Genomic DNA, 23,707 nt, shown 5'->3' on the forward strand with positions numbered 1-23,707 from the left:
ATATTACTTTATGAGGATGTTTCTAGAATGTTTCTTTCATCCTCTACTTGGTGTTGATTCAGCTATTGACAGAATATGAATTACAGGCTCAGCCGCGATACATGGAAGTATGATGGAGTTTCTTTATGAACTGCTACTTGTTTGAAAGATTAAGTGAAGAAAGACAGGTCTGCATCATTCCATCTATATATGAACGCCACTTAGAGTACTTAGGGCAGAAGATGCCTTTAGGCTTATTTCTTAAGTCTTTTATTTTAATGTAGTGTTTAGTAAACTGCTTTTCTTGATCTGTATCGATGTAAAAATTGAGCAAATAAAAGGAGAAATACTTCATGATTACCTTACGTATAGATAAAACTAGATCAACAAAAAGACAACATCATGTTACTCAAAGCTCAGTCGAGAAACAAATTAGAGAAATACCACTACCAAGATACACATGGAATTCTTTAAAAAACCAACCTTTTTTCGTAGTTTCTGAATGCGATTTATCACCTCGCGTGCAACTCCTTCATCAACCATGGACTGGTCTGGAGTGACATCTAGCAGAACCAGAACCTGAAAGAGGATGGGAAAAAATTAAGTTGTATAATCCATTAACAATAGTTTATACATGTTCTAATATCATTTCATAACCTGCAATTTCTAAAAGATTTTATCTCACTTTGAGATAGCAACACAGACTAGATATGAGTCACTTAAAGGATCCTTGTAACTATAACATTTCCTGAACTGAGATACTGACGCGACAGCAAAATAGAAGTATGCTATTATCCTGGAAAAACGACCTGTGGTTGCATGAGGCTGCATGGGATGATTCTGAAGACATGAAACGGCAACTTATGAACTAGGGGCCAAACTGTCTTCCCAACCTTGAAAAGATGAAGTTAAAATTCCAACTTCTTTGTTTGTCCTTCCCAATGTGAGAAGTACAGTCCTCCAACATGAACAGCTTCAGATGAAGCAAGAGGAGGAATGAGATCCTTGAAAGTCTCCTACTTCCAGTGCCGACGAAAATCAAGACAAAATGACAGCTGTGAGAAGAGGAGGGCTTCAGATTAGAGCTCTTCTGTTTCCCTTTCTTGTATCAAACAACATATTGCAAGTGGCACCTCTTGACCTGAGGGTACTGAGCACCACCCTGACATCGCTCCAGCTAGGGATTGGTATACCAAGGCAACACATAGCAGCCCACACGATGCTGATGTCCGGCAGTGTGTGGCGAAAAAGTTTCTAAACTTTGGACGCAGCCAAGGACTGGCATGATGGGTGATACACACCACTCAAACTTAACCTGTATGACTGTCAAGACCAAGAAGGGCAGTGATAAGAGTTAGCCACCCGAATTAATATAGAAATGTGGAAGCTGAAGTCTGTATGTGCTGCAGCTGCATCATTAAGCATTTCAATCTACAAAGAAAATGCTATTTGAGGCATGACATGGTGAGTGTATCTGTTGCCGTACAACTTGCCTTTACGATTTGTGAAGCCCAATGATGTGTCATTTTTGTTGCAATTGAGTACTTAATGGCACAGTTTACATTATAGGGGATTAATTTAATGGTGTACTATTTTGGTGGCAGAACGACCAATCATGGAGCAGCAGTATGTATTCCTCTATACACCTTAACCCTGGCAGTAACCACAGCAGAATAATGTAAGAAGTAACTATTAAAAAGTGTCTTAATTGCTTGCTTTTTAGGACTTCTATTGGTTTTGATTTGATTTTCTTCTACAACTAAATAGTTCACCAATTGTTTCCCCCAAAGCGAAACCGTAAAGAATGGGTCATTTGGAGATTATATCAATATTGCTGAATTTAGTTGGAATAAATTTAGATGAAAATTTGTAGAGCTTCGGCCCTCAACAATTCTGACTCATAGCAGTCCCCTTGGCAAAGAGACAAGATGTAATTCATTTATGGAGAATGGCACTTCGGAACAGACAAGTAGAGCCGTGGGAAGTCACAAATTAGTTCAAAAGAATAGAAATTGAGAAGAGAAAAAATGGAGTACATACACAAATCATCATTTTCTTAATTCATGATTGGGAGATTTTGCAAAGTTTCAATTTAAAGTGTAAGGTCTAAACTAAGAGTACTATGAGATGAGACTTTGATAAGAGCTAGTTGTGTCTTAATTCACATATTACAGTTTCATATAAGCATTTACATTACTCCCTGTATCTAAGCAGAGGAAAAAGACCAAATGAAACCATGATACAAACAAAAGATGCTCTTACTTTGTAGATACACAGCACTCAGTTCAAAGAGACCCACCATGGGTCGATACTTCCTGGACCCTATGGTCTGAACTCTTCTTTTACTTCAATGGTCTGAACTCACATCCCATACACTGCCTGCCCATTTCCTACCTAATTGTAGACCACAGACAACTCCTACCTTCTTTTTACTACCCAGCTGTAAATGTAGTTTAATTTTCAGATGCAATGTAGTCGCAAGAAGAAGCACAGACTTTAACAGAGAAAAATGTTATTTCAGTAAAAGAAACTCAAACTTTAAGCCACTTTACACAAAACAGTACTTTAAATGGAGAGGAGTGTGTCCAGTTGTAACTTGATTAAAGAAACACATATGTGGTGGGGATGGGTGGGAATATGTAGGCACCTGGACACCTAGCTTGCCACTTACTTTTCTGTGGCCTCCAGTTGCTGCTTGTTCCAGACTGATCCAGGGACACTGCAGCTGCCTGGGTTTTCCCACTGGGGTTTTCCCAACCGGGTTTTCCCAGTCACTGTACTTCTCACCAACAGAAGCCACGCCAACCCCAGGATCTACCTAATGAACAAGTTACTTACCTTCGGTAACAATATATCTGTAAGAAACATTAGTTAGTTAGATTCCTTACCTTAGAATATCCCCTGGTGTCAGGCTGGATCCGGAAAGATTTTTCGTTAGCAATACCCTTGCGCGTCGCTAGGCGTCGTCTGAGGCTCTGCGTCCGTCGTCGGCGTCGTGATCGCCGGGATGACGTCGTCTGAGTACTTAGACGCCGCCCTCGCGCGCTGACGTCAGTTCTTGTACATAGCTTTCCGCGCCAGGAATGCAGATCCATGCAAGAAACCAACACTGGTGCCATTAATCTAGGGCCCTGAAAGGGATGACCTTAACCCCAGATATCAGTTCACAGAACAGGGAGGATGGGTGGGGCGGTAAGGAATCTAACTAACTAATGTTTCTTACAGATATATTGTTACCGAAGGTAAGTAACTTGTTCATCTGAAAGAAACACGTTAGTTAGATTTCTTACCTTAGAATAGATACCCCAGCAATACCAACCCCGGCGGTGGGTCTGCAAACCAAGATCACACCAGGAAGTCCTGGAGAACGGAACGGCCAAAGAAGCCGTCTCTCCGGACTTGGCTGTCCAGGCAGTAATGCTTAGCGAACGTGTGCAGTGAGGCCCACGTAGCTGCCTGACAAATGTCCTGCAGAGGGACTCCCCGTCCCAGGGCAGTAGTAGCCGCTGTGGCCCGAGTGGAATGGGCCCTCAGCCCCACAGGAGGTTCCTTCTTAGCCAAGGAATAACAGGCCTTAATGCACAAAACGACCCACCGAGAGATGGTCCATTTGTGCACTGCCCGTCCCTTCTTAGCGCCCACGTAGCCAACAAAGAGTTGGTCGTCCACCCGGAACTGTATAGAAGGAGAGCGCACGTTTTGGGTCCAAACGGTGGAGCCTCTCTTCCTCTTTCGAGGGATGGGGAGGCGGAAAGAAGGTGGGCAATGTAACAGACTGGCCGATGTGAAAGGCAGTTACCACCTTAGTGAGAAAGATAGGATGAGTCCTGAGAACAACCTTGTCCGGATGGACAGAGAAGAAAGGAGGTTTAGAAGAAAGAGCCTGGAGCTCACTCACCCGTCTGGCCGAGGTGATGGCTACCAGGAAAGCAGTCTTAAGGGTCAGAAGACGAAGAGGACAATTGTGAAGTGCCTCAAAAGGAGCGCACATCAGATAGGTTAACACTAGGTTCAAGTCCCACTGAGGACTTACGAAAGGGACAGGAGGAAACATGTGAGTAATGCCTTTAAAGAATCTAGCAACAACAGGGGACTTGAAAAGAGAAGGCTGATCAGGAAGCCGTAAGAAGGCAGAAACAGCTGAAACATATCAGTTGAGGGTGCCCAGAGCAGAGCCCTGCTGGGCCAGGTAAAGAAGAAAGAGGAGAACTTCAGAAAGAGGGGCGAAAAGGGGATCCACAGCCTTTGCTGTGCACCATGCCACAAATTTGTTCCACCTGCAGGCGTATACCGTTTTAGTGGAGGGACGCCTGGCTGCCAGAATGACATCACAGACTTCAGGAGGCAAGGCAAATGGCATCAACTGTCGCCGCTCAATCTCCACGCATGGAGGTGGAGGCTGGACAGGTTCGGGTGGAGGACTGTCCCCTGCTGCTACGACAGAAGGTCCTCCTGAAGAGGCAGTCGAATCGGGGGATTGATTGACAGACTGAGTAGCTCGGGATACCAGTATCTTCGTGCCCAATCCGGAGCCACAAGGATGACTTGGGCCCGGTCGCGCCTGATCTTCTTCAGCACTCTGGGCAGAAGTGGTATAGGCGGAAAGGCGTACAACAGACCTCAACTCCACTCGCGACGAAAAGCGTCTCCGAGCGAGTGCCGCCTTGGAAATTCCAACGCTGCGCAGAACTGATGACATTGCACGTTCTCTTCGGTGGCGAATAGATCTAACCAAGGGTCTCCCCACTGCCGAAAGAGGCCTTGCGCCACGTCAGAGTTCAGACGCCATTCGTGATCCATCATGCACCGGTGCCTGAGTTCGTCCGCCCTGGCGTTCAAAGAGCCCGCCAGGGGTTGACCCACCAGGGTGATGCCCTGATGTTCCAGCCATGTCCAGAGGCGCAGAGCCTCCTGACAAAGGGTCCACGACCTCACTCCGCCCTGTTTGTTGCAATACCACATGGCGGTGGTGTTGTCTGTGAACACCTGCACTGCACTTCCCCGTACAGAGGGAAGGAAGGCCTTCAGTGCAAGCCGGATCGCCCGCCGCTCCAATAGGTTGATATGGAGCCGGGACTCCGCCGGAGACCAGAGGCCTCTGATCTCCGCCTCTCCCAAGTGGCCCCCCATCCCAAGAGGGACGCATCCGTCACCACTGTGTGCTCTAGTTGGTGAAGGAAGAGGGATCTGCCACTGACCCAATCTCGGTCCGTGAGCCACCACTGCAACTGTCTTGCAGTGCCCTCCGAGATCAGGACATGGTCGGACAGGTTGCCCCGATGTTGAGCCCACTGGAACTTCATGTCCCACTGCAGAGCCCGCATCCGCCACCTGGCGTGATGTACCAGCAGGAGGCCATCAGACCCAGCAGCCGCAGCACCAACCTGAACGAAACTCGGGATAAAGGCTGAAAGATCGGAATCCGAGCCCGAATATCCCGAACCCGCTGTTCCGGAGGATAGACCCGAAACAGCGCCGAGTCCAGAACCGCTCCAATGAAAAGAAGCTTCTGGGAGTGACTCAGATGCGACTTTGGGACGTTGATGGAGAACCCCAGCAAATTCAGGAGGTCGGCCGTAGTCTGGAGGTGGGAGACGACTGCTTGGGGCGAGTCAGCCTTCAACAACCAGTCGTTGAGATAGGGACAGACTGGAACCCCTAATCTGCGCAGATGAGCTGTGACCACCGCCATCACTTTCGTGAACACCCGAGGGGCACTGGTGAGGCCGAAGGGGAGCACGGTAAACTGAAAGTGCTCGTGGCCTACCGTAAACTGCAGGTAATGCCGGTGGGCCGGCAAGACGGAGATGTGGAAATATGCATCCTGCAAGTCCAACGCTACCATCCAGTCTTCAGGGTCTAGGGCAGCCAGAACCTGAGCTAAGGTGAGCATCTTGAACTTCTCCTTCTGGAGGAAGGCGTTGACGCTCCTGAGGTCCAAGATAGGGCATAGGCCCCCTTTGCCCTTCTTGGGAACCAGAAAGTAGTGAGAGTAACAACCCCGACCTACTTCTGGGCCAGGAACGCGCTCGATGGCCCCCTTGGCCAAGAGGGCAGTAACTTCCTCCTGCAGAAGTTGCAAGTGATCCCCCGACATGCGGTGGCACTGAGGTGGCACGGCTGGAGGGGTCGCCTCGAAGGGGAGGGAGTAGCCCCTTTGGACGATTTGCAGCACCCACCTGTCTGACGTGATGGTACGCCAGTGGAGCAGGTGATGGCGAACTCTGCCTCCCACTGGCGTGGAATGTGCCTGAAAGGTCGGACTAGGAAGGTTTTGAGGCAGATGTGGGCTGACCGTCTCTCTGTCCCCCTGCTCTGCCTCGGCGGAATCCACGTCCGCGACCGCGTTGAGTCTGGTTCTGCGGCCTGTGGCTAGACGGACGTATGGGGGCGCCCCTTCCTTGGCCACGAAAGGGGCGAAAAGCAGAAGTTTGCGGGCGCGGGGCCGAGAGGCGCAAGGACTTGGCCGTAGCTCTGGAGTCCTTAAAGCGCTCCAGCGCACTATCCGCTTTGTCGCCAAAAAGGCGACGGCCATCGAAGGGCATTTCCATGAGGGTGCACTGGACATCCCTGGAGAAATACGTGGATCTCAGCCAGGCGTGGCGACGAATCGCCACCGTTGTCGCAATCGCCCTACCTAGCGAGTCCGTGGTGTCAAGCCCACATCGAATCGAGTACCGTGCTGCATCCCGCCCCTCAGCAAGAGCCTGGGCTAGCCGTGTCCGGACCTCTTCCAGACACTGGGGCAGCACGTCCGCCACCGTATCCCACAAGGAGTGGGTGTAACGGTCCAAAAGGCACGCGGTATTAATAGACCGCAAACCCAAACTGACGGAGGAAAACAGCTTCTTCCCAAACTGTTCCAACCTTTTGGAGTCCCGATCCGGAGGAGCGGACGGGAAGGCGGTCTGGGATGTAGAGGCCTGGATAACCAGGCTCTCAGGGGTGGGGTGCACCGAAGGAAAGCTGGGGTCGCCCGGTGCAGGGCGGTGGTGCCGGGCCATGTTCCAGTCCACAGGAGTGACTGTGGAGGGCTTGGACCAGGTGCCCATCAGAAAGTCAGTCAGTGCTTCACTGAACTGCAGTAGAGGCTCCGAAGAGCTTACTGGCGGTTGAAGCACTTCAGTGAGGAGGATTGTCCTCACGGCCACTGCAGGGAGCTCCAGATAAAGGGCTTCGGCAGCCCTGGGCAGTACCACGGAATAGGTTGAACCCTCCTCCGTAGCCACGGAGGGAGGAGAGATGAAGCCAGTGTCAGGGGAGGTGTCGAGACCACTGGCATCCCCCAGCTCTTCTGCCCAGTCCTGATCAAACTGGCACTGCTGTGCCAGAGGGTCCTCAGACCCCTCCCAGTCGTCCCCGTCATCCGACTCCTGGTAGACAGGTTGAAAGGAAGGAGCGGGCAGTAGATGAATTGCTCATCTATAGGCGCCGCTCCGACGCCAGACCCGGACCGGGGCTAAAACTGGGGAAGACGTCGTCTGAAGACGGCGCCGGGGGCGACACCATAGGGTTTGGCGCCGGCGAAGGGGTCGTAAGGTCAACCGGGATCCAGGCCTGGATCCCACGGGGGCCTATTGCGTCGGGACCGAAGTCGACGACCGTGCCGGGGCCGCCGGCTCGCTAGGCCTCACCATCAGACCTGCAGGGCCCGAAGGCGCGCCGGCTGGCCTCGACGGCGGAGTGAGACTCCTCATGGTCACGAGGAAGTCTCGGATCTCGCCCGGAGTCGCATTAGGCCCAGGGACCGGAGGGTATGGGGCCGGATGCGACTCCTGCGGCTCTGACGGAGCCGCGCGGGTGGTGCCAGCCGAACCCTCAGCCGAGTCGCACGACCGGCGAGGGGAGTCAGAAGAGCGATGTCACCTCTTCGACTTCTTTTTACTGTGCCTCGACTTACCTGAATGCGAGGACTTCGAACCTGACGAGCGGTGATGGCTGCGGCTCCGCGACCGGTCCCTCGACCTCCTCCTCGACCGGGACCTCGAGCGCCACGGAGCCGACTGCCGGACCTCGAGGAGCTTGCGGGACCTCTCCCGCCTAGCCTTCGAGGTCAAGGTCCGGTAGTCGGGGCACGACTCGGCATCATGGTCGGCCCCAAGGCAGTAGAGACACCGACGGTGGTGATCAGTAACCGACATCAGTCGGTGACAGGCATCGCACGGCTTGAATCCAGGCATCCCTACCGGCACCAGGAGTCGAGGTCGACTCCAAAGATGAACCAAAAAAGTACAAAAAGTTTAGTCAAAAAGTGACTAAAGGGTATGCTCTTCCCGTATCTGCGATTACTGGTGCAGAAAAAAGAAGAAATGACGTCAGCGCGCAAGGGCGGCGTCTAAGTACTCCGAGAACGTCATCCCGGCGATCACGAAGCCGATGACGGATGTGGAGCCGCAGACGACGCCTAGCGACGCGCAAGGGTATTGCTAACGAAAAATCTTTCCGGATCCAGCCTGACGCCTGGGGATATTCTAAGGTAAATAATCTAACTAACGTGTTTCTTTCAGATGCAGGTCATAGAACAAGCGCGCAATGGACGCATGCAGTGGGCGCGCCAAAGTCAAACCCGTCTGCGCACCTCCGTGCCTGGACCGGACCCAGCACCACAACCCCTGGCCCTCCCGCCGCCCGATGATACACAATCGGCGAGCTCTACACCCTCGACCCGAGACGCTGCAAATAACACTGCCACCACGCCAACTCATGCTCCATGATAAGACCTTTCACCTGCACCTACTGCCACTTCACCTGCCACTGCACACACAGCAGCTCACCAACCAGCCCCACCCCAAACACACCACCGGAACAAATACACCAACCAGCCCCCGACATTGCCATAGCGATCCCCGACGGATATAAAATGACTCACCTAGACGGCACCAACAAGCCCGGAGCAGGAACAGCCATCATCCACAAAGAGACCATACAGTGTACCACAACCACCGGCAACACCACCTCCCCCATGGAACATCTCAACTTCAGGCTCCACACGGACGACAAGACAACCATCAGAGGCACCCACGCATACCGACCCCCAGGTCCGCGCTCCAGTTTCTGCAACACCATCGCATTGCGTCCCTAGCCTTAGACTCCAAGGACTACATCTATCTAGGTGACCTAAATTTCCACATCGACGACAACAATACTGCAATCCTCCTCAACAGTATGAGCAGCCTCGGATTGACCGAGATTGTCCATGACCCTGCACACACTCCGGACCCAATTTTCACCTCCAGCAACCGTGTCAAATACAGCCATGTCACACTACTCACATGGACCGATCACTCCATTGCCCACTAGAGCATTTCCAGCCATCCCACTGCAACCCCCAAGATGACCAACACCCCACCCCAGGAGTTGGAATAAAATCTCAAAGACCAGATTGACGAATGCCCTCAACACCTCCAACCAATCTACCACCCACAACCTCAAACAGGGAGTAAAATACTTCAACGTCTGGGTCACCAATTGCGCAGACAGCATCGTCCCCATCAAGACTAACATCTAGAGAACATCCACCAAAAAGGCCAGCTGGTACACCCAAGAACTCAGAACAGCGAAACGGGGCAGCAAACAGTTGGAGAGAAGATGGCATGCCAGCAAGGACACCTCCGACAGGGCAGCCTTCAAGACCTCTCTCAAACTCTACCACCGCCTGCTGAAGGCAACAAAGAAGACAGCCTTTGCTGCATGCATAGAAACCAGCAACACCAAGGAACTTTTCAAAATCGTTAAGGAATTCTCCTAACCGTCTGCCAGCGAAAACAACATCATACCCTCACAGGAGCTGTGTGACAACCTCGCCCACTTCTTCCACAACAAGATCGCAACCATATACAGAAACTTAGAATCCCAACTCACACATACAGAATTTCTCAACAGATACGCCACCACCGTAAGCAAAACTAACAACACACTAACCGCCTGGACCATTCTCTCCAGCCAGGACACCATCTCCACCATGAAATCTATCCACTCTGGAGCTCACAGACCAATGCCTGCACCACATCTTCAACCTCGGAAAGCAAAGGATCAGCGAGGGTCTCAACACACTACTCAATCACCTTCTTCCTCACCGGAAGAAACCAGAGGATCCGCATCCCATCTTTCACCTCTGAACCCAAGGAGATCACCTGCGGTATCCCCCACGGCTCATCCTTCAGCCCTATGCTCTTCAACCCATATACGACCATGCAGGCCAACATCATCAGATCCCATGGTCTCAACATAATCTCCTACACAGATGACACCTAAATCATCCTATCACTTACCAACCACCACCACCACCACCAACTTCCACAGATGCATGACAATTGTTGCTGACTGGATGAAGAACAACTGCCTACAGCTGAACACAGACAAGATGGAAGTACTGAACTTTGGCAACAACACATGGAACAACTCCTGGTGGCCATGAGGCCTAGGACCCGCACCCACTCACTGACTCCGGCCATGCCAGAAAACTCAGAATCATCATTGACATCAAGCTCACCATGAAATCACTGATAAACGCCAACTCGTCCATCTGCTTCCTCACCCTGCACATGCTACGTAAGATCTTCAAGTGGCTACCCCTACACACGAGACGCACCGTGCCACAGGCTCTCATCACCAGCCGACTGGTCTATAACAATGCTCTCTATGTAGGAATCGCTGCACACCTCCTACAGAGACTTCAGACCATACAGAACGCCGCAGCCAGACTCCTTGGCATTCCCCGACAAACCCAGATCACACCCCACCTCAGGCAACTCCACTGGCTCTCTGTACAAAAGAGATGCCAATTCAAGATGCTGATGCACAAACACAAGGCTCTACACAACTAAAGACCTGCATACATTAACCACTGCCTGAACTTCCATCTACTGTTGAGAAGACTACGCTCCGCCTCCCTTTCACTAGCCCATACTCCCCGCATCTACCAAAGCCTAAGTGGAGGACAATCCTCCCACATTGCAGCAAAGAACTGGAACAGCCTCCCCATGCACCTCTGGGACATCACCTCACTTCTGGAATTCCAAATAGCCCTCAAGACCTGGCTGTTCAAAATAGCCTCCAGGACCTGCAAGTGCCTGGATACCCTATCAAGTGATTAGCCGTGCTTTATAAATCCTGATTGATTGATTTAGTATGTAATTGGGACAGTGCAATTTTCCTATCACTTAGATACATATTTGCACAATGCCATTTGTTACAGTACATATAATTTGAAGACTGGGAAGATAAATTGATTTGCTCAGAATCAAACATTTTTGGTCAATTGACGAAGGACTAAACCACTGTGTTACTGAATCCCAGGTTAACAATTTAGCCTCTAATTACAATCCCCTTCCATTTTAGAGAGTACTCGCGTATGCGTTAGTTATGCAGCAGAGTTATTTAAATGTTTTCAACATATACATTGGAGCTCTGATTATGATGTAGCTCCTGGAAGTAGACAAATGTTAATTAACAATTCATTTTAAAAGATAAGCCCATCCCTGCTGAATATAATGCCATCTACACTCATAACCACATCTGCCCCCTTGTCAACCTGTTTACATTGTGTGTTCACCGCAATGTCATCAACGTACGAGTTACTTACCTTAGGTAACGATGTATCTGGTAGAGACGATTCTAGCCGCAGATTTCTTCACGTAGAATTATTCCCAGGCGTGAGACTGGATCCGGAAACTTTTTTTGACACAGCATCCCTGCACGCCGGGGGCGGGGCGACATCACGTGACTCCGCCCAGGCATCGTCCGCGTACATGACGTCAGTGAGGTCACATATGACCCGCCCCGACGCGCCTACGTCTGTTTTCTTTGGAGAACTTTTTCGCAACACAACGCGGAATCACCAGATAAACTGTGGAAGCATGGGAACAGTGTGCGAAGAGCAGAACATTGGAAAGAAACTGTGACCAATACCACCACCAGAGTAGTGCCAACACCGCAAAAACCCAAGGGCAGGGAAAGAAGAAAGAAGAGAACAAGCAGAAACCTGCGCAGTCACCCTGCCAGCACATAGACAACCTCCCATCCCTGTGCCTCGGAGGCAAGAACATGCGTAAAAGGCATGGCACACATAGGAAACCCCTCCCCCCCATCCTGAGCAAGGAATGGGACCAGCCCGAAGACAGACGGGGACAACAAACCTCAAAGCCACCCCAACCCAGAGGTCAACTACCCACAAGGGACAAGGGCAAGACAAGGCCAGATGACCCTTAAGCATAGGATAGCAATGGAAGGAGGTGAGGGACGAGAGGGATAGAAAGCAACCCCCCCCCAAATCTGGAGTAGCCAAAGCAGCAGGGCAACGGAGCACCGGAACCCATCCTCCAAAAGGACCAAGGAGTAATGAACCGCCCCCAGACGGAGCCACCTGTCAAGAACAAGGAAGGCCCTCACATGAGACACAGCCCCCCCCCCCACCGGGAGGCGAGTACCGAAGACCAACCCAAGGGTCCTCGCAGAATAGGGGAGTAAGGGCGGGCCGTGAAGAAATCTGCGGCTAGAATCGCCTCTACCAGATACATCGTTACCGAAGGTAAGTAACTCATACATCTGATAGAGACTACTAGCCGCAGATTCCTTCACGTAGAATGGATACCCTAGCAATACCCCCTGGGAAGGAGGGTCTGCGAAAGGACCCCACGAGCCCATGCAGAACAGAGGGCCCCACAGGGGAACAGATCTGTGGACCAGGTAGAGCCTCGCCCCTGTCAGGCCAAGGGAACCCCCACAAGCAGGACCCCACCGACCCCCAGGGGGGGTGTTGGAGGGAAAGAAGGCTGTGGAGGCTTGTGCACTCACAGCAGAGGAACCAAGGGCAAGGACTGCGAGGCTGAAGCACCCCACTCCCCCACAAGGCAACATAGCTTCCTCCCAGTGTCAAGACAGGAAAAGCGGAAGAAAAAGAAGAAGAAGCCTAGAGAGCCCAAGTAAACTAGGGAAAAGAAGGCAAACCCACTCCAGATGGAAAGCAGCCTGCCAGCCAAAACAGCGCCGGCAGTCGAAGAACAGCCCGAGGCCCCAGGAAGGCCGAGTAGGCGGCGCCCGGCAAGGGATACACAGGATCATCCCAGGCCTCAGGACAGGAGCAGGGAGAGGAGAAGATGCCCAGGCCACCACTACGAGTGGCCGCGCACACGACCTCAGGAATCAAAGCAACTTACCTAAACGCCATGGAGAACCGGCACCCGAAGGCGGCCAGAACCCTCTAGCAGAGTGCAAGCAATAAGACGGCTATCACTACCCCACATAGGGTACGTTAAGTCCCAAGATAAGGGAACCCTCTTTGGAAGAACTTCCGCAGCAGAGGAAAAAACAAAAGAGCCACGGGGAAAAAAACACCCCCGCTAAAGGCTTGACAAGCAGCCCAAGAAAAGCAGAAGGCCCAATCTTAGGGCCAAGCCTGCGCAACAACTCCTGCAGAACCACACACAATCAACAGAGGGCCGTCCAGCAGCCAACAATGCGAAAGTCCCAAGGAAGGACGTAAACGGCCAGAAACACACTGTACAGTCAGAACAGCCCACTTAAGATGGCCCAGAATCAACCCAACTCAGAAGTCACTGAGGAGGGGACGGAGGAGGAGGAGGACGGAGCCCTGCCAAGAGCCTCTGGATGGCGGTGTCAGCCAGGGCATGGAACAACAGGCTGCCATCAACGGAAGGTTGATGAGTCGCTCCCGAATATTCTCAGGGAATACTCCGTCCCTAAGCCAAGCATGGCAACGGAGAGCGACTGAGGAAGCCATGGCCCGGCTCAGCACCTCTGAGATGTCCAGAGCGGAGCCGAGAATAAACGCCGCAAGCTCCCGCCATCCAATGCATGATGCCGTAAGTCCACCAGGCCAGACTTCTGGGACGCTGCAGATCCCAGAGACTCAGCCAAGTACCACAAACAGGAGGAGGCCCTAGCCAGCACACACAAGGTGTTAAGGGCCCGCAGGGCTGCGCTGGTCGAGGCGAACATGTTGCGTCCCCAAGAATCCATCCAGCGGGCCCCTCGGGACGGCGGGGTCAACAGTGGCGGCAGGGAGGGAAAAGCAGTCCGCAAAAGGGGGCTGGCGGCTGAGGGGTGAAGGGAAAGACACGCCGGGTCACGCGGCGCTGGGAGGTGCCGGTGCAGAAGATGCTGAGGCACCAGGTCCCCTGAGGCAGGACGCCTCCAAGCCCCCATCAAGGAAGAAAGGAGCGAACCTTCAAAGGGAAGTAAGATTTCCCTCCCACCTGCCCTGGTGGAGGACCTCCAATAGATGGTCAGCCGGAAAGTGAGCCACCGGGTCACCCATGCGCAGAATGCCCACAGCCGTGGACACCGCGTGAGCGAAGGCCGCACCCGCCTCCGTAGGGCCCCGCGGTGGAGAAAGCAGCTCCTCCGTGGGCGACTGTTGCAAACTAAGGCGGTCGTCCCCGAGGCCAAGCGGGGCGGGCAAGGGCCAGACCTGGAAGTCAGAAGGAGCCGAAGAATGAGGGACCTGCCGCTCTTCCGATGAACACCTCTGCCTCAGGAAGGGCGGGGAGCCGCCCTTCGACGCCGGTGAGAAAGACACCACACGGCGACCAGTCTCCGGGGAGGACGACACCAAGATACAGCCCGCCTCCGGAGAAGAAGGAGCGTCCGAAGACGAATTCGTGGTACGACCCCTGTGCGGAGCCGTAGAGTCCGCTGCCTGAAGTAGGACGTCGGCGCCAGCCGACGTCACCGGACAAGGTACCTCCAAGTCACCCCGGAGCGGAGACCGGAGTAGAGCTGGAGCGGCACCGACCCCGGGGCGGCGCCGGAGCGGCACCGACCCCGGGGCGGCGCCGGAGTGGCACCGACCCAACCCCCGCCGAGGCAGCCACCTGCGTGGGGGAACGAAACGGGCCTAGGGAGTGGCACGAAGCCTTCCGCCAACCGTGGCCCAGAATGAGGCGCAGATCGCTCGGCAAGCCATGTAGCGGCGCCAGGGACGATTCAACCTCCGACTCGCCCTCCGACGAGGCAGCCGCCTGTGGGGAGGGGTGAGAGGGGCCCGGAGAGGAGCGAGGGGTCTGCCCTCGGCCTCGACCCGGAGCGGGACGAGGAGGGTCCATCGACCCCTGTGGCTCCGCACGGTCCAGCTGCTGCCGGCGCTGTAGCAGTGTCACCTCGGCCTTAGACAGGACCACCTTGTCAAAGGACCGAGAGGGGCTCGGGGATGTGACCCGAGCCCCGGCGACCTCCTGTGACACCACAGAGACCCCCGTAGGAGTTTGCAGCGAGGCAGAGACGCCATGGCCTAAAGGAGGTGCCCCAGAGGAGCCGCACCCCAACAGTACCACATCCTCCAAGCCTGGATCCGAACCAGTCGGGGGCGGAGCCACCAGCAGCGCCGCAGAGGGCCCTACACAGATCGAGGGAACCGCCGGCGCCCCAGGAGGGGAAGAAAGAGGAGACGCCAGCCAGGCCTGAAAAGCCGCCGCGTATGTCTCCATTTGGACTCTCGATGCCCCAACACCGAGAAACGGTGGATAGGACGACACGCGGGGCCGCATCACCCGCGGAGAGGCCACGCCCCCGGTAGGCCGGAAACCAGCCCCCGGGGACAAACTGCGACACTTACCCACCGGGGAGCGATGCACACGTGACATTGGGGAAGGGCGAGGACAACGACCACGGCTGTATCTGAATCCGTCTGCCGAAGCAGACGGAGGGGAGGACATCGACCTGGAGAGACGCGCCGAGATACGTTTCATCTGGTGCTCCCGCCGCGACTTCGGCTTCAACTGTTGGCACGCCGTACAATCTGTGGTGCCGTGATCCTCCCCCAAACACCACATACAAATGAGGTGCGGGTCCGTTGCCGACATCAGATGCCCACAAGACGCGCAAGTCTTAAAGCCCGAAGGCATTCGCACACTGTTCCATTCAAAAGAAATGGAAGAAAAAGGGGGCCCTAACAGGCTCGTAGCAAGGATCGGATCTGCGTTGCACGCTGAAAAGGAGAAACCTGACGGCGCGCCGAGGAGGGGTTAATGTGACCTCGCTGACGTCACGTACGCGGACGACGCCTGGGCGGAGTCGCGTGATGTCACCCCGCCCCCGGCGCGCAGGGATGCTGTGGCAAAAAAAAGTTTCCGGATCCAGTCTCACGCCTGGGGATAATTCTACGTGAAGGAATCTTCGGCTAGTAGTCTCTATCAGATAATGATTATCAGAACCTATAGAAAATATAAATGTTTGATGACACCCACTTAAATTGTTAATGGCTTTTGAATGTGTTACCTGAGCATCAGAATGGGCTTCAAACTGTGCATCTCCTCCCTCGGCTTGGTCAAATGTGTACATGAGGCGCAGATCTTCCTCATGAAGTTCATGACCCTCCACAATAACAGTGCCTGCATAACAACAGATATACAACATATTTGATAATATTTACAACATATTTCATACTCAAGATAATTCATGAAAAGCATGCTCTCAAAGTATGAAATCATTATCATGATTATCTCAGATTTACATGTCATACCACCTCACAAAGGCTTTTCCCTACCTGCCACTTGCAAATGCACTCACCATTCTGTGGACCAGAAGACTCCCAGTTTGACAGAAGCTATATTACTGCTGAGTTTGTGCTCCTAAAGTCAACGTTTCAATATTGTGCTTATATATGGTCAATGGAGGGCACAAGGAACATTTGATACACTATGGACATTATTCAAAATCCCACCAGTGTTACACCTCAATGTGGCATTAGAGTACACCTTGAAACCCGACAACTCTGGCAATCCTGTAGTCACAAGTACACTGTCAAATACAAGTATCGGTTAGGACATTTCATCTGGTCACTTGTAGGAATCCCAAGGCTGTTTCTGATGCCACATACGTGTATGGTTGCAAGCCGGATTGGGAGGGCAGCCTAGAAAAACATACAGACATGAGTTGCTATTGTAACTAGTTGTTTTTGCACTGAAAGAAGTATACACTTGTTGTGTTCTCAGCACCATTCAAATATCCATTCCTTTTAATGGTTGATTTTAACTGATATATTGTCTATGTTCCTGTGCAGGTAACAGGATTGGGAGATCTCATGGTAAGCCTGGTATCTTTGCCGTCAAGAATATTTGTTCATGAAAGGAGTATTACTATTCAAGTGTTTTTCCTTTTTGTTTCCTTGCATCTTACGAAATGAATTGCTTGCAGGCAACTCCAGTTTTCCAGCATTGTTAGCTTTCATATACTCATGTGCTTGAATCACTCACAGTAAACAGGCAGGGAATCCCTGGACACCTAAAATAGTAGTAACAGGCTTAAAATGGCCATAGGCCTCAACAGTGTCTGTACTTTAGCACATTCGCCTCAGTTGAAACAACCGAATTGCAGCCAATAAAGTGCTGAGTTCTCCTACACCTCCAGCTCAGATTTCATGGAACAAGTGTGAAGGGAACTTATGATAAAAGTGAACCTATGACCAGGGAGGAGAGAGAGTTGTATGTGAATATATAGTAAAGATATCAGCTCGGAAGAGTTGGAGTTGCAGGTTATTAATTTCTTCTACAGCACTGGATCTTTGATAGTTTGACATGATTAAATCAGAATAGCAAGCAATACATAATATTTGAAAAAGTGGGAAGCAGGCTCACCATATTGAAATTTTTATGTATGTATGTCTTGGTAAATATATAAAGCACAAACCTAGCCAGGAAGCAGGAGAGCGCTGTACAGGTTGTGGTGAATTGCATGTCCCACTGCAGAGTTGGCTGCTATATTCACATCTCAGCAGTAATGCTTTGTGACAGTATGCCTGCTTTTCCACATGACTGCACAGAAAATGCCCTGCACAGACTGCTATCTGGTGAAGTGTCCCCCTTGATTAACTGATCTGAAGAACGCAAGGCCTTAGTTTAGTCCACGTAGGACCCAATACACCTGATTTGAGTGTAAGGACTTCTCTACAGCAGTAGATGGAATAGGAAAGAAAGACAACAGAAAAACGAATTCAAGCAAAACTCTATAGGGACTTTTAGAATAAATCTAGAATTGGTCCTGTAACTCTCCAATTCTCACCAAGCTGAAGCAAGAGCATCAAAAGAGTGGTTTTCCATGAAAGGAACTGAATGGGTTAGAAAGGAGGCAGCATGAGTTGGCTAAACCGTGTTTAACTCCCAGGAGAACATCTCATTGGAGGAAAGGCCCTAAAACCCTTCCATAAACTGCTTTATAGTCCTCTATGAGAATGAGAAAGTCTCTTTTGTCCTCCAGGACCAGGAATTGCATCCAAATGCATCCTAATCTGAGACCACTCCTGGCTAGCTGAAGGAAGTATGGTAACAGAATGCGGTTGCATGGATTATAGCTCTCATTTTTGCACCACTTGAAGGAGATATTCCACTTAAGATGTCTCTGCAGTCTGAAGGGTTAGCCAGATAGCTGTACTCTCCGTGGTCAAGAAGCATACCATCAAGCTAAGTGACTGGAGATAATGATGAACTATCTCTCCATTGTATCTGATCAGGAGCTTGGGTTACTCCTTCAACTAGACCATTGGGTACGCAGAAAGCCACATGATGTCACTGTATCAAAATTGACATGGCCATGCCATGGCAATCAGGGTCACGGAACAGTGGTCTCCTTTTGTTTTTCTCAGCACCCTGGGAATGAGGGGATATGGCAGAAAGGCATAAATGAAGACATTCAACCACATCAACTAAAAGACATTGCCCTTGGATTCCGGTTAGCTGAACATGTTGGTGTAGTGCTGGCATTGATTGCTGTCCTGGGTAGCAAGCACTTTATGGATGGCTGCTGTGACAAGGCTGAAAGAACCAACGGTGCCCAAAGCAATTCCTTGCTGGGCTTGGGGCAACACAAACGACACTTCAGACAGTTTGGCATGAAGTGGATCAATCAGCCTGGTAGGACACCAATCCACAAACTTCTCCCAGCAGCAGCCATATACAAACTTAGTTGAGGGATGCCTGGCTGGCATGATCACAACAACCTCAGGAGGAAGATCGAAAGACCTCAATTGTCACCGCTCAATCGACAAGCATGGAGGTGCGCATATTCTGGTGCAGGACCCTGTCTTTTTGTGTGACATGAGACCCTCCCAAAGAGGCAACCTGATCCGAGTACATATGCTCAAGCCCAGGAGTTCAGGATACCATACTCTCCGAGCCCACTAAGATAATTTGCGCCCGGTCAATCCTGATCTTCTTAATACCTCTGGGCAGGAGACGTTTTGGCGGAAAGGTGTGCAGGAGGTCCGCGTTCCACTCTACATGGAACCAGTATCTGAGTGAGAGACACCTTGAAAACTCCAACTTGCATAAGTGCGGACATTGTGCACTCTCATCACTGGCAAAAAGATTAAGTTAACGTTCTCCCCATTCGCTGAGAGTCCTTGTGACACCTCCGGATGTAACTGCCATTCAGGATCTGCAAAGTTTCAATGGCTGAGTTAGAATACCCCGGCGTTTAGAGATCCGGCTAAGTGGCATACAATCAGAAAAATCTCCTGCTGTTCCAGCTATATCCAGAGGTGCAGGACCTCCTGGCACAGGATCCACAACCCCACCCCATCCCACTCTGCTTGTTGCAGTATCACATGATGGTGGTGTTGACCGTGAGCATCTGCACCAGTTTCCCTTTGATGGAAGGAAGGAATGGATGGCTTTGAGTTCCAGCAGACTGATGCACAGTCGAGTTTCTGTCAAAGACCTTAGGCAACTGATCTTCACCTCTCCTAGGTGGCCACTCCAACCCAGAATCGATGATTCGGTCACCAGTGTTAGATTTATTAGGGGTAAGGAGAGGGATCTGCTGCCAAAATAATCGAGGTCCAGCAGCACACCATGGAAGGTCTTTTGCAGTCTCCTAAAAAATCTGGAGCTGATCGGATAGATCTCCGGGTGCTCTGCCCCTGGAACTTCAGATTCCACTGCAGAGCTCACATCTGCCGTCTGGCAGGCTTAACCAGCAGGATGCAGTAGGTCATCAATACCAACAGCCTCCGAGTCATCCTGAATTTTAGGACTGAGGCTGAAATATCATGACCATAGCCGAAATTTCCTGTACTATCCACTCGGGAGGATCTGGGAGATAGGTGCAAAACCGCACTGTGTCCAGTATAGCCCAGATGAAGGGGGGTGTGTGCGAAGGAATTAGGTGTGACTTTGGCACATTTATAGTGGACCCCAACAATATCAGAAAGTTTGCCGTAGTCTGGGTTGTGCTTGCCATCAGCAGCTATTTGTTACATGGGGGAAGTCTGGGGCCTCTTAAGATGTGCTGCGACCACCATCACGTTTGTGAATACCCAAGAGGTACTGGTAAGGTCAATGGGGAGTAGAGTGAATTGAAAATGCTCCTGGCCCACCATGGCGCACACAAACTTGGTTCATTTGAAAAAGAAAATTACCAATCTTACTATCCAGCAAATTGTTATATGGACCTTGTATTGTACATATTGCCTTCATGCGCCGGCTGTTGTTGTTTTTTTCACGTTGTCACTAGCGCCGTTGTTTCACTTACACGAGCACTTTGTACACTTTCTCACTAGGGTTGCCAGAGTATTTTATACCTTGTTGTGCTCTGTTGATCTATCCAAAAAATATATGACGCCGATTGGCGCTTTTGAAAAAATAACTTTGAGTTTCCTCTCTTTTTCCTTGTAATGTCTTGTACATACCTTTTTAAATAATTTCAGTATATCCTGCTGGGATATTGTCGCATTTACAAGTATTTACCCAATCTCAGTTGGGTCTATGGGTATAACTCCTGTGATTATTCTACCTGGCCCACCATGAGCAGCAGGTAATGCCATTGGGCCTGCAGGACATGGATGGGGAAATAAGCAGCCTGCAGGTCCAACGCTACCGTCCTGTCTCCAGGGTTAAGGGCAGACAAGACCTGGCTGAGCATCTTGAATTTGTCCTTCAGCAGAAAGGCATTGAGAGGACGAAGGTCTATGATGGCAGGGAGGCCTCCGCCTTTTTTCAGCACCACGAACGGGCAAAATTAACAACCACGACCAACTTCTGGTGTCAGCACCCTCTCTATGGCTCTTTCAGGCAAAAGAGCATGCATGTCCGGCTGCAATAAGGACAGATGTTCCTCAGTGAGCCAGTCTTAGGATGGCGGAAGATGAGGTGGGGTTTCGAGGAATGGTAAGGAGTAACCACGATGGACAATTTGCAGGACCCACGTGTTCAAAGTAATCGTCTGCCACCCTGGCAGAAAATGCCAGATCCTACCTCCGACAGGGTGGCAGTGTGCTGCCAAGGGCAATTAGAGCAGGACACGGCCTCGAATGAGGTTGGAGCGGCGTTGTGTCAGCGTTGGACAGCACTAAGCGTTGGCCATCTTCATCCGGCGTCGATGGCACCGGCATAGCCATTGGTGTATCGCGTTCTCGGGTGGGAAGTGGTGCCAGAGTGGGATCAGATACTGAAGTTGGTATGGAACCCAGAACAAAACCAGATGGCTCAACTGGCACAGAGGATGGACCCGCTGGCAGAGGCCCTTGGGGCCCCTAGGCACACCAGAGGGAGCCAGTAATTTGCCAAAAAGCTAAAGCATGGCTCCAAGGAATTCTATTTACTGTGGCTGGAAATTAAAGTTGGCTTGGGATCACAGGCAGAACCAGCTTAATAGTTAATAGCTCTGGGAGTGAGACCATGAGGCAAATGTATGCCCTGGGAGAGTAAGGCCCTAGGATCGTTTGGAAATTTTGTATTTATTCTTCAACGTACCCGAAGATTTGGAACGCAGTGACGTCCTGCGACGGTTAAGACTTTGGGATCGGGATCTTCCTTTGGACCTTGACCAGTTATAATATGAAGTCTTGCGGTGCTTTGAGACAAGCAGCTTCAATTTCAGATCCAGGATGTGCTGCATCAATGTACAGTCACTGCAGGCCTAGGAGTCATGGTCCGACCCCAGGCACCACTGGCAAACCATGTGCGGGTCTGTAACAGACATACATTTGTGACATTCCCCACAAGGTTTAAACCCTGTAGATTTGAGAGGCGAGGTTTTCCCCAGCACATTTGTCGAAACATTTTTGGAAACAATTCCAAAATTTTAGTGTCAAAAGAGACGAGGGGTAGCTCCAGAGCAGCATCTGTGGGTGCAGAAAGAAAGGACCTAATGCTAGTGTGCATGATTGCAGCTACATAGGACACTGAGTGTCACTTCTGTAGCGGAGCAACGTCGGCGCAGAGCCACATTGCGCCACCTGTTAGAGCACAGGCGTACTGCTAGAGATTTTTTCCGGATCTAGGCTAACGCCTCAGGGAATATTGGGAAGGTGAGAAGCCTGTGGTTAGAGGTCGCTATTAGAACATCTTGATACTTTTCAGTGCGTCATCCATACGTTTTCCAACTTAAGTTTGGCAATCAAAAGGCATGTAGTTCAGTTCAGTTCAAATGAATGTATTCGATTCAAAAGAATCATAAAAGTTTACAAAGAAGTTTGTACATTCATTTTAAAATGCAAAAAGTTTTATCAAACAGTACACAAAAATTGATATTGAGTTACATAAAATCAACAAAATTTGTTCATGATTCAAAAAGTTTCCTAATTAAAAGAACAATCCTGATAAAACTGAGCACAGAGCTACAAATTGTCTAACGATTGATAATGACCTCAGGTAATCAAAACCTTCTTGATAAGTACAGGGCCGAATGTATATAATGGGCTTAATAAACGGGCTCTTGGATATTTATAAAGTAAACAAAAAAGCATAAGATGCATTGTGCTCTGATCAGCTGTGTTATTACATGGACAGGGGGGGGGGGGGGGGGGGGGGAGTCTCTCACACCATCCCCCCTGTTTTGGAAAAGCCACAAGAAAATGCAATGTATTTAAACGAAATCTTGTCATTAAAAAGCCCAAATGAGCCCGAGTAGTAAAAGACAAGTACAATTGTTGTTGTTTTAAAGATACATATTCCACTGTATTACTAGCCTGACTAGACAAACTTAAAACAGTATGATATGCATACTTGATTACCGTCTTCATATTAGATTGAATAGACTTCGGGTTTTCATAAAAATTTAAAAGGCCTATCTTAGAAAAAGTTTCCTTGACATAGCGTAACCATGGAACCGCCATTGCATTGTCAAGATTCATACAGTCTCTTAAAATACCTCTTGAAAATAACAGCTCTTCTGAGGTCCAAATTTTCCCCCATAAAAGCAACAGGGAAACATGAATTCTGTCAATCACATAATCTAAACCCACCTCGGAATGACAGAATAAAGTAGAAGTACTACTGGGGATAAATAGGAGGCGTTTTAAAAATGTGTTCTCTAATATTTGAATTTCGGCACTTTTGTGGTATCCCCATACCCCTGCCCCATTGGTGGCTACTGACAGACATTTAGATTTATACAGTGTTTTCAGTTCAGCTATCGGCTTATGACCAAGTTTGCTGGCAAAGCGAAAGAGCCCCTCTATGGTTCTGCTAGTTTGTTGTAACCGTGTTGAAATCAAGTGATCCCAGCTCAACTTATTATTAAAAAGATTGCCCAAATAAGTAAAATTTTACACTTTGTCAATGACTATGTCATTGACAGTGTACTTACGTATTTTAGTTTTATTTGGACCACAAACCATGATAAAATATTTGCTAAAAATAACCTTGAGATCCAATCCTAACATGAACTCATTAAATGCATTCAGACATTTTTGTAGGCTGTTTGCTGTTAAAGTCATCAATACTGTATCGTCCGCATAGGACAATAAGGGTACCTGTTTGCCTTCTATTCTTGG

At 50.4% G+C, this 23,707-nt stretch overlaps 1 protein-coding gene across 1 annotated transcript in view; it reads right to left on the reverse strand.

Annotated features, from left to right (window-relative positions):
• Positions 1-23,707, reverse strand: part of IARS1 (isoleucyl-tRNA synthetase 1) — a 645,156-nt gene that overhangs the window by 159,147 nt on the left and 462,302 nt on the right. Inside the window, exons 27-28 of the mRNA XM_085624880.1 lie at positions 16,216-16,328; positions 463-558 (exon numbers count right to left, since the gene is read on the reverse strand). Coding sequence (XP_085481006.1) covers positions 463-558; positions 16,216-16,328 — 209 coding nt within the window. The remainder of the gene's footprint in view (positions 1-462; positions 559-16,215; positions 16,329-23,707) is intronic.

Source organism: Triturus cristatus, chromosome 9, assembly GCF_964204655.1.
Source record: "Triturus cristatus chromosome 9, aTriCri1.1, whole genome shotgun sequence".
In the NCBI taxonomy this organism is placed as follows: domain Eukaryota; kingdom Metazoa; phylum Chordata; class Amphibia; order Caudata; family Salamandridae; genus Triturus; species Triturus cristatus.